The 11,375-nt window shown below is 48.5% G+C and overlaps 1 protein-coding gene across 1 annotated transcript in view; it reads left to right on the forward strand.

Annotated features, from left to right (window-relative positions):
• The window catches only part of LOC126204362 (diacylglycerol lipase-alpha-like), a 392,827-nt gene extending 389,589 nt beyond the window's left edge, over positions 1–3,238 (forward strand). The window contains exon 14 of the mRNA XM_049938737.1: positions 3,216–3,238. Coding sequence (XP_049794694.1) covers positions 3,216–3,222 — 7 coding nt within the window. The 3' untranslated portion in view covers positions 3,223–3,238. The remainder of the gene's footprint in view (positions 1–3,215) is intronic.
• Positions 3,239–11,375: the final 8,137 nt, after the last annotated feature.

Genomic DNA, 11,375 nt, shown 5'->3' on the forward strand with positions numbered 1-11,375 from the left:
TGCCGAGTGCTCTTGGCAAGCGGGCTGCACTCAGCCCTTGTGAGGTAAACTGAGGAACTACTTGAGTGAGAAGTAGCGGCTCTTGTCTCTTAAACTAAACTGACATACGGCTGGGAACGTGGTGTGCTGACTATATGCCCATCCATATCCGCATCCAGTGACACGTGTAGGCTGAGGATGACACGGCGGCTGGTCGGTACCGTTGGGCCTTCATGGCCTGTTCGGGCGGAAATTTAGTTTTTTTTTTTTTTTTTTTTTTTTTTTTTTTTTTTTTTTTTTTAAAGAGTGGTTAGAGCAACTCTCGAAGTTTACAGCTCACATTACAGGTTCTAAGTATTGGCACTATTGCGTACGACTTCATACACATCGATAAGGAGACACGGGCTACAGAGTGGCACAGCAGATGTCATCACAGGAAAGCTGGAACAGAAATGATTAGCGAACAAGTTAACACAGTAAACAGAAGATTTACTTAATTTGTATTTCTCCAAGTTTACAAAGACACATTACAAATAATGCAACAAGAAACAGAGTCCAGCTCATACAATACCAACTAGGATGAGACTCGCTCTACTAAGCACAAACGATGGTGCGTAGCAATAGTCTGGAAGTAAAAGTGGGGTGTGTGGCTGTCGCCGCCAATGTTATATCGGAGCGGCCGAGGGCACTCGTAGTACAGAGCTGCTGCAGGCGTGGCTCAGCGGGCGCGCACCATTGGGTCCGCCTGCGTCTAACGGTACCTTGCAGTCCCGTTATCAACTCTGCAATGCCTGCGGGATGACACTACAGACACCATTCGTGAAGTGACAGATGTCAATATGTGCATGCAGGTCATTGGATTCACTAGTACTGCTGCTGCTGCTCAGAAAGGCACAAGTGCAGCAAGCTACTTCAGAAATTTGTTGATTGGGATGCCTATCTGTAGGTGCAAATAATGTGATAATACGGAGTGTACAGTTTGCTTACTGGTTGTGATATGCCTGTCTCTCGAGTTAGGCTATGCCGCCTATTACTTGGAGAGATATTGCATTCACTGACGTGCGTCATTTTTCTATACACCTTCTAGTTTTCTTGCAGTCCTCTGGACGTGCTTGTGAATAACCCTGTGATTTACGAGGGTATTTCGGAAAGTAAAGATACACCGTATGCCAGAGGAACAGAAGAGTTTTGGCGAGCAGGTTGGCAACACTGGTCGTTCAGCAGTTGAACGTTGCTTTCGGTTGGAGTAGGTCGTGTTTAAAATGGCTGCGCCGATTCAGAATCCCGCCAAATGCGAAGTGCGCTCCGTCATACGTTTTCTTCATGCAAAAGGTCAGCGACCAGCGGATATTCACAAAGAAATTGTTTCTGTTTATGGGAACGTTATGAATCGACAAAATGTAACTCAATGGTGTCGTCATTTCTCTGAAGGTAGGACCGATGTTCATGACGAACAAAGAACAGGTCGGCCATCTGTGATCTCCGATGCCCTTCTTCGGAGAACGGAGGAAGCAATTCGTGCGAGTAGACGTCTCACATTGAAAGAATTGCATCAGATCATACCGGACGTGTCAATGACAACTCTTTATGACGTTGGGACTGTTAAGTTAGAGTACAGGAAATTGTGTGCGCGCTCGGTACCAAAACTGTTAATGGAAGAACACAAAAAGAAAAGGATGGGCTTTGCACTCGACTTCCTCACATGCTATGCTGAAGCAGGTGATGAGTTCCTTGATCACATTGTGACAGGTGGCGAGACGTGGGTTTATCAGCATACACATGAATCCTAAAAACAATCAATGCAATGGCGCCACTCGAATTCACCAAAAGCCAAGAAATGCAAAACGTCTATTTCAGCGAAGAAAATCATGGCGTCTGTTTTTTGGGACAGACAAGGCATTCTTCTGTTGGAATTTATGCCCCCTGGAACGATAATTAATGCTGCTGCACATTGCCAGACTTTGAAACGTCTTCGAAGGACATTTCAATACAAACGCAGGGGAATGCTGACAAGTGGAGTCCGCTTGCTCCACGACAACGCTCGGCCTCACACAGCGCTCGTAACCAAAGCACTACTCAAACAATTCAAATGGGACGTATTGGACCATCCGCCATACAGCCCGGACCTTGCGCCCACCGACTTCCATGTCTTCCGTTACCTGAAACGGTGGAAAATCATTCCACGACGATGAAGAGATCAAAGTTGAAGTTGAAATGTGGTTCCGACAACAGGTGGCAACCTTCTATGACTGTGGAATACTGTTGTGTACATAGTTCCGCGTAGTCAGCGCGTACACAACTTTCCCACTAGAGCGCGCCCCGCTAAGCACAACAGCGCAGGCGCAGCGCTCGTCCGTCTCCGCTCTACGAGATGGCGCTGCCTTAGAGACGGACCAAATTCTGCTTCCGCCGATCCGCGTATTAATATGTAACGCAGCCAATGAGATTTCTGCTAACATAGAACCTTTTCTCCTCGCGGATCACACTCGCGAAGTGATACCTGAACACTCGAGGTATTATAACGAGTGTACAGACCTCCGATTAGTTAGTTTGCATTAGTCTGTACCAGTCTGCATTTGTTTGTACCAGTCTATAGTCAAGTTTCAGTCTGCGCCTAATAAGATTACCATATTCCTGTACATAGCCATGAAGATAAATGAATAGACACTTTGTCAAGTATCAGAGATATGTGAGAATAAGATTAACGTACCAAGACCAAAGGAACTTCAGATTGTCAATTGTAAACAGCATCCAGAATCAAGTTACGTAATGTCTATGCTTTTTATTATTTTAATAAATGTGTGTGAAAATTAATCAAGTTCTGTTTAAAGTTGGTCACCGTCAGTTTGCTACTCTAAGCATGCAAGTGGCATTTCTATCGTCTGACCTAATGGCAGAAGATAAACACGCCACGATAAGACCACGAGACATATTGCTGACACTCGCCTACTTCGTTAGAGCAACAAGTCAAATAATCTGATGGTGTGTGTACCGAAGGTCTTACAGTACGCACACCACAAATACAAAAGCTTGTGCACCGACTTAACAAATGTTTGGGTAATGGGGGTGATTATGTCGAAAAATAACAAATACCCCAGTTACTAGAATGTAACTGACGTTTTCTAAATAAATGTTCTACTTAAGGACTGTGAGCCATTGCATCTTTACTTTTCGAAATGCCCTCGTAGTTGATTGTAGGCGGTGCTGTCCACATGGCGTGTGTGCGTCTACGGCAGGTTATAACGACGGTGGGGCCGGCCAAGCCGCGGCGGGCGTCGGCGTGCGCGTCGTCGACGCCGGCCGAGCACCTGCAGCCGCTGCTGGCCGCCGCCCCCGCCGCCTCCGCCCCCGCCGCCGCCGCCCCCGCGACCTCGCCCGGCTCGCCCAAGGCGTCGACGCCGCCGCACCGGCTGTGCCTTGAGACGAGCTTCACGTCGCTGCAGAGCCCCGGCTCGGAGCCGCAGCAGCTGCAGCTGCAGCTGCAGGCCGCCCCGGACGCCGCGTCGCTGCCCTGCGGCCGGCAGAAAGCCGCCACCGCGGGGCCGCTCGCCTGGGAGTTCCCCGCGCTGCTGCTGCACGACGACCAGGTGGGTCCCCACCACAGCCCGCTCTATCCTTCTGTCCTCCTCTTTTGGTGATACGGTAGATTCAGGAGCACAGTTAGAATACAAGTCATCACACTTACTTAAGGATATCAGCACATGGTGCAACAACAATGAACTACAAATGGCTCTGCACAAAACAGTCTACATACTAATGAAAGGTTCGCTAGCAAGACATCCAATAATTAAAATAAACAATAACAACGTACACAGACAACACACAACACGATACCTATGGGTACACGTAGATGAAAGACTGACGTTCAACGAGCACATGAAAGTTACGACCGACAAAGCAACCAAAATAATGCATAAACTCGCCAGACTAAACGCCGCACAGTACAGACTACCATTGTCAACACTCAGGACCTATCACTGTGCACTCTTTGAGTCCGTGGTCTGCTTCACGGCCAGTACATGGGCTCACAGGCTGCACTTAGTAACTTATAGGAACACGGTTAGGAGGGGGCAAAGAAGTGCGCTGGTAGGTTATCTGGGGCCTTCGGTACCACATCATTGGCAGCGCTATGTGTGATCCTTGGAATCTCCCCCATTGACCCAACAATCAGACTGAGGGCAACCATGTACTGGATAAAGAAAGGAAGGCACGACAAGGTGACACAGATCACAGGGCACAACCTTAATGATAGACGCCAACTTATCGAGTGGAGGGTGGACACATGGCAGAGGGAATGGGACACGGACGACAAGGGCCGTAGAGTCTACCAATTTTTTCCCAAACATCAGGGAACGTCTGCAGATGGATCATATAAACCCAAGTAGGGGCATGGTTCACTTTCTCTCGGGTCATGGCCCATACCCCATGCACCTCTACCGCATGGGACTCACTCAAAGTGATGCCTGCACATGGGGCGTCAATGAATCATCAGCACACATAGTATTTCACTGCCCATTACATATCGAAGACATAACACCTACACAACTACAAATACAAACGCAGGATGACATAATTACAGCTATCAGGAATGGGAGGAGATTAACCGGGTGACAAACGAAGTATCCCAGGTACAGCACAAAAACCTTTAACCAATCAAGACCGTACCACAGATTGTGACCAGAGACACAAAACACACGGGAAATGGAACCGTGGGAGATTACCAGCTCTGATCAGGAGAATGATACAGATGTTGAGGAAAACACAAATTCGGAAAACAGCAACAATACGTCACTCACTCAAACTCAATGACGACTCTCAACACCAAGAATCTTGCCTAGCTAAGCACCAACCCAACACAGTCAATTATGAATAACGCTTTAGATGTGCGATGCGGGCTGGGAATGGATGGCTCGAAGTACATTCCGAGCCCTCCATCCCCTGTTGGCTAGACGCGGATAGTCAGACCCTTTTCCCGAACACCTCCAAAACTTCTCCACCGAACTCACAAATCCACAAATTAAACTCACATTTTAAACTCCCATTAGGTTAAGAATAGTAGATAAGTTAGATTAAGATTTCCCTGCATGATTTTCTTTCATTCATTATTTTAAAGCATTTTTCGTAAAACAAATCGTAATTGCGTTCCAAATTGTATCCAAACTGTTAAAGCATGTACACAAAAATGTGATATCACCCAACAATAAAAGGAAAAGGTGAACAACGCAGAAACTGGTCCGCCTCCACGTGGCAGGGACGGGCAACATCGAGGGTGGAAGGAAGCTAACAAACTTGCGGCCACTCTTGCATTATCCCTATTTGATTCTGTATTTATACCCCTGTATTCATGATGTCCTGTTCCGTCTGCCACCAAACTTCAGCAGTTCCCACTATATCTAAGTCCAACCTATCCATTTTCCTTTTTAAATTTTGTAACCTACCTGCCCAATTACGGGATCTAACATTCCACACGCCAATCCATAGAATGGCAGTTTTGTTTGTCCTGATAATGACATCTTCCTGAGTAGTTCCCACCTGGAGCTCCAAAGGGGGACTAATTTACCTCCATAATACTGTCTGTACCCAAGGGGCACCATCATCATTTAACCATACAGTAGAGACGCATTCCTTCAGGAAAAACTACAGCTGTAGTTTCTCCTCGCTTTCAACTGTTCACGGTACTAGCACAGCAACGCCATTTTGGTTGACGTTACAAGGCCAGATCAGACAATTAGCCAGATTGTTGCCCTGTAACTATTGAAAAGGCTGCTGCCCCTCTGCGGGAACCACATGTTTGTCTGGATGATGGGTTTGATGAGGTCTGGACTCCGTAAAGAAAAGAAAAACATAATGGTCAAGTTCATTATGAATCGCACGTCACACGATCTCATGAACGATGCGTTCTCACTTCATTTTGGGAGACTTTCTCACTGAACTGAATGAACAAAGTTGAGCTGTAGATACAGGACAGGTGAATTGTTCAACATGTGTGAATGTGGCGGTGACCACCTTGTAGTTTCACCTCTTGGTTATCTTGCAGTGCACTGGGAAAGGTGCAGTTGTTCCTCTGAGCCCTATGGTGTGTGACAAGTGCACAGGATACGTAGTCAGGTATTTATGGCGGGCAAAGCGTATCCAGAAATGGTGACAGAGGGACACAGATAGTGTGTTGTTGCCATCTAAGTGCGTGATGGTTGAAGTGTATGCAGATCCGATGATACAGAAGCACAACTGGCGTGTTGTTGCTTTCTAAGTAAAAGCACATCATTGGCGGGTCCTGATCGATCCTTCTTTCATGGTCGACAGGAAGTAACAGTCCTACCATGGTGATATACAGATCTACATCTACATACATACTCCGCATACGGTGCGTGGTGGAGGGTACCTCGTACCACAACTAGCATCTTCTCTCCCTCTTACATTCCCAAACAGAACGAGGGAAAAATGACTGCCTATATGCCTCTGTACGAGCCCTAACCTCTCTTATCTTATATTCGTGGTCTTTCCGCGAAATATAAGTTGGCGGCAGTAAAACAGTACTGCAGTCAGCCTCAAATGCTGGTTCTCTAAATTTCCTCAGTAGCGATGCACGAAAAGAACGCCTCCTTTCCTCCAGAGACTCCCACCCGAGTTCCTGAAGCATTTCCGTAACACTCGCGTGATGATCAAACCTACCAGTAACAAATCTAGCAGCCCGCCTCTGAATTGCTTCTATGTCCTCCCTCAATCCGACCTGATAGGGATCCCAAACGCTCGAGCAGTACTCTAGAATAGATCGTATTAGTGTTTTATAAGCGGTCTCCTTTACAGATGAACCACATCTTCCCAAAATTCTACCAATGAACCGAAGACGACTATCCGCCTTCCCCACAACTGCCATTACATGCTTGTCCCACTTCATATCGCTCTGCAATGTTACGCCCAAATATTTAATCGACGTGACTGTGTCAAGCGCTACACTACTAATGGAGTATTCAAACATTACGGGATTCTTTTTCCTATTCATCTGCAGTAATTTACATTTATCTATATTTAGAGTTAGCTGCCATTCTTTACACCAATCACAAATCCTGTCCAAGTCATCTTGTATCCTCCTACAGTCACTCAACTACGACACCTTGCCGTACACCACAGCATCATCAGCAAACAGCCGCACATTGCTATCCACCCTATCCAAAAGATCATTTATGTAGATAGAAAACAGCGGACCTACCACACTTCCGCGGGGCACTCCAGATGATACCCTCACCTTCGTTGTCACTCACCATCGAGGAAAACGTACTGGGTTCTATTACTTAAGAAATCTTCGAGCCACTCACATACTTGGGAACCAATCCCATATGCTCGTACCTTAGTTAGGAGTGTGCAGTGGGGCACCGAGTCAAACGCTTTCCGGAAGTCAAGGAATATGGCATCCGTCTGATACCCTTCATCCATGGTTCGCAAGATATCATGTGAAAAAAGGTGGAGTTGCGTTTCGCAGGAGCGATGCTTTCTAAAGCCGTGCTGATGCATGGACAGCAACTTCTCTGTCTCAAGGAAATTCATTATATTCGAACTGAGAATATGTTTGAGGATCCTGAACAAACCGATATTAACGATATAGGTCTGTAATTTTGAGGCTCCGACTTCTACCCTTCTTATATACAGGGGTCACCTGCGCTTTTTTCCTGTCGCTCGGGCTTTACGTTGGGCAAGAGATTCACGATAAATGCAAGCTAAGTAAGGAGTCAATGCAGTAGAGTACTCTCTGTAAAACCGAATAGGAATCCCATCAGTACCTTCTTTATGGCTGGATCCCTAGCACCACATTGCATTTTGCCTCAGTCTGGCCATGGCAATTGCGTCTCCAAGACTCAAGCTGCAAGAAGGGGTGAATAAGTTATTCGATTTTACTACAGTGAGTATAACACTGTAGTTGATCCTGTGAAAAAGCCGGCCGAAGTGGCCGTGCGGTTCTAGGCGCTGCAGTCTGGAACCGCAAGACCGCTACGGTCGCAGGTTCGAATCCTGCCTCGGGCATGGATGTTTGTGATGTCCTTAGGTTAGTTAGGTTTAACTAGTTCTAAGTTCTAGGGGACTAATGACCTCAGCAGTTGAGTCCCATAGTGCTCAGAGCCATTTGATCCTGTGAAAAATACTAGGCGAGACCTGCGAAGCGCACCAGTAGTCCTCTGATTATTGAGAAGTCCTGTGGTGCACAGTTCTGTCTGCACCCCTTCAAGCACCCTGCTGTCCTCTCCATCTGCTGCCACCTTGAGTTGGCTTCTTGGGACGTCCACTGTCAGGGAAGACTCCCCATTGAAGGGCTGCCCTCGTAGTCAGCCCATGTGTCAGTGCAAGGCCCCACTTCGCGCAAGGCTGCTGTTGGCTGTCTGGAATGTGGGCCATGCCCGGCCACCTGCTGAACTGTGGCCTTGGTTGCCGAGTCTCCGTCCACAACAGACTGTGAGGGAGTCTCATAGCCCGTGTCTGTTACGGTGAGAGCAAGTCTGCACAGTCGTCGTATAAGCCCCGTAAGCGATTGACTTACACTCATTTCATACATATTACATCGATTAAATAATAATTAACAATTAATATAAAAACAGAAATAGAATTGCCTAACAATTCATACTAAGCATATACATAGATCAAATTACTTATTGACTACTTTCTAATGAATAAACAGAGGTCCATTGGTCTGGCATATTTGTGATACATGTAACTGATGACAGTACCTTGTCATACGTAGGTACTCATGATCTAGGTACTTTGCCCCTGTATTTCTCATTTGGCAGTACAAGAAAACTGCTTTATTTTACTTTCTACTTAAACATGCAGCCACTAAAGAATGTAGACTACGATTATATAAAACAAAACTACGATGAATCTCTGCCATCGGCTGTTGACTCCATGAGTGTCGTAATTGCCGTCTGCTTCACGTCTGCTGTGCAGCGAGCTACCTTAATTTGCACTCCTGGAAATTGAAATAAGAACACCGTGAATTCATTGTCCCAGGAAGGGGAAACTTTATTGACACATTCCTGGGGTCAGATACATCACATGATCACACTGACAGAACCACAGGCACATAGACACAGGCAACAGAGCATGCACAATGTCGGCACTAGTACAGTGTATATCCACCTTTCGCAGCAATGCAGGCTGCTATTCTCCCATGGAGACGATCGTAGAGATGCTGGATGTAGTCCTGTGGAACGGCTTGCCATGCCATTTCCACCTGGCGCCTCAGTTGGACCAGCGTTCGTGCTGGACGTGCAGACCGCGTGAGACGACGCTTCATCCAGTCCCAAACATGCTCAATGGGGGACAGATCCGGAGATCTTGCTGGCCAGGGTAGTTGACTTACACCTTCTAGAGCACGTTGGGTGGCACGGGATACATGCGTACGTGCATTGTCCTGTTGGAACAGCAAGTTCCCTTGCCGGTCTAGGAATGGTAGAACGATGGGTTCGATGACGGTTTGGATGTACCGTGCACTATTCAGTGTCCCCTCGACGATCACCAGTGGTGTACGGCCAGTGTAGGAGATCGCTCCCCACACCATGATGCCGGGTGTTGGCCCTGTGTGCCTCGGTCGTATGCAGTCCTGATTGTGGCGCTCACCTGCACGGCGCCAAACACGCATACGACCATCATTGGCACCAAGGCAGAAGCGACTCTCATCGCTGAAGACGACACGTCTCCATTCGTCCCTCCATTCACGCCTGTCGCGACACCACTGGAGGCGGGCTGCACGATGTTGGGGCGTGAGCGGAAGACGGCCTAACGGTGTGCGGGACCGTAGCCCAGCTTCATGGAGACGGTTGCGAATGGTCCTCGCCGATACCCCAGGAGCAACAGTGTCCCTAATTTGCTGGGAAGTGGCGGTGCGGTCCCCTACGGCACTGCGTAGGATCCTACGGTCTTGGCGTGCATCCGTGCGTCGCTGCGGTCCGGTCCCAGGTCGACGGGCACGTGCACCTTCCGCCGACCACTGGCGACAACATCGATGTACTGTGGAGACCTCACGCCCCACGTGTTGAGCAATTCGGCGGTACGTCCACCCGGCCTCCCGCATGCCCACTATACGCCCTCGCTCAAAGTCCGTCAACTGCACATACGGTTCACGTCCACGCTGTCGCGGCATGCTACCAGTGTTAAAGACTGCGATGGAGCTCCGTATGCCACGGCAAACTGGCTGACACTGACGGCGGCGGTGCACAAATGCTGCGCAGCTAGCGCCATTCGACGGCCAACACCGCGGTTCCTGGTGTGTCCGCTGTGCCGTGCGTGTGATCATTGCTTGTACAGCCCTCTCGCAGTGTCCGGAGCAAGTATGGTGGGTCTGACACACCGGTGTCAATGTGTTCTTTTTTCCATTTCCAGGAGTGTAAGTAGTCACTGTATTTTTCTTACTTGTCACTTCTTCTTCCGTGTGTTTTTGCTTTTATGAAGCTTTAATTGTCGAGTGCTAGTAATAGTGTTCCATAGATTTCGTGTTTGTTTTGAATACAGTCAGAGAGAGTCCCTTTAGTCAACCATAGTGGCAGTAGTGCTAGTGTTTGGTTTCAATACAGTCCAGAGACAGGTTGCTATTTTCATTGTTTTCTACAAGGAGTGACTAACAACCACAGTTTAGTCAACAATCAGCCGCCTTTAGTGAATTAGCAGTCTAGTTAAAAGTTGATTAACTCTCTACAGTAAATTGATTTCTTAGGATGGATAGGATGTGTGACTGCTGTGTACGGACGCAGGAGGAGCTGGCCACTGTTCGCGAATAGCTGAACGTGTTGATGGCCGCGGTCAGCCGTCTTCAGGCTGCTGCCTCGGAGTGTAGCGGCAGTGGGGAGTCTGGTGCGTCGCATGGTACACCCCAGGTGTTACATGCTTCACCCATTGTCCCTGCTGTCGAGACATCTTCGCGGGTACCGGGCGCGGTTGGGCCACCCTCTCCCCAAGGGGAGTGGCGTGTTCAGGGGCGTTCGCGGCGCACGAGGCGGAGGGTCAATGTGGAGGCTGGCCGTGTGGCATCGCCCGCTCTGCCTGTGAGTGGACATGTGGCCGCTCCTTCAGCAAGGTCCGAGCAGACACACGGGGGGAGGGGTTTATTAGTTAGGCGGGTGATGGAGCCCCTTAGGGAAATAGCGGAAAGGTCGGGGAAGAAGGCCAGTGTTCACTCTGTCTGCTTGCCGGGGGGTCTCATCCGAGATGTGGAGGAGGCCCTACCGGCGGCGATAGAGAGCACTGGGTGCACCCGACTGCAAATTGTTGCTCATGTCGGCACCAATGACTCTTGCCGTCTGGGTTCAGAGGTCATCCTCAGTTCATACAGGCGGTTGGCGGAATTGGTGAAGGCGGAAAGCCTCGCTCGCGGGGTGGAATCAGAGCTAACTGTTTGTAGTATCGTTCCCAGA

The sequence above is a fragment of the Schistocerca nitens genome, chromosome 9, assembly GCF_023898315.1.
Source record: "Schistocerca nitens isolate TAMUIC-IGC-003100 chromosome 9, iqSchNite1.1, whole genome shotgun sequence".
NCBI lineage: Eukaryota > Metazoa > Arthropoda > Insecta > Orthoptera > Acrididae > Schistocerca > Schistocerca nitens.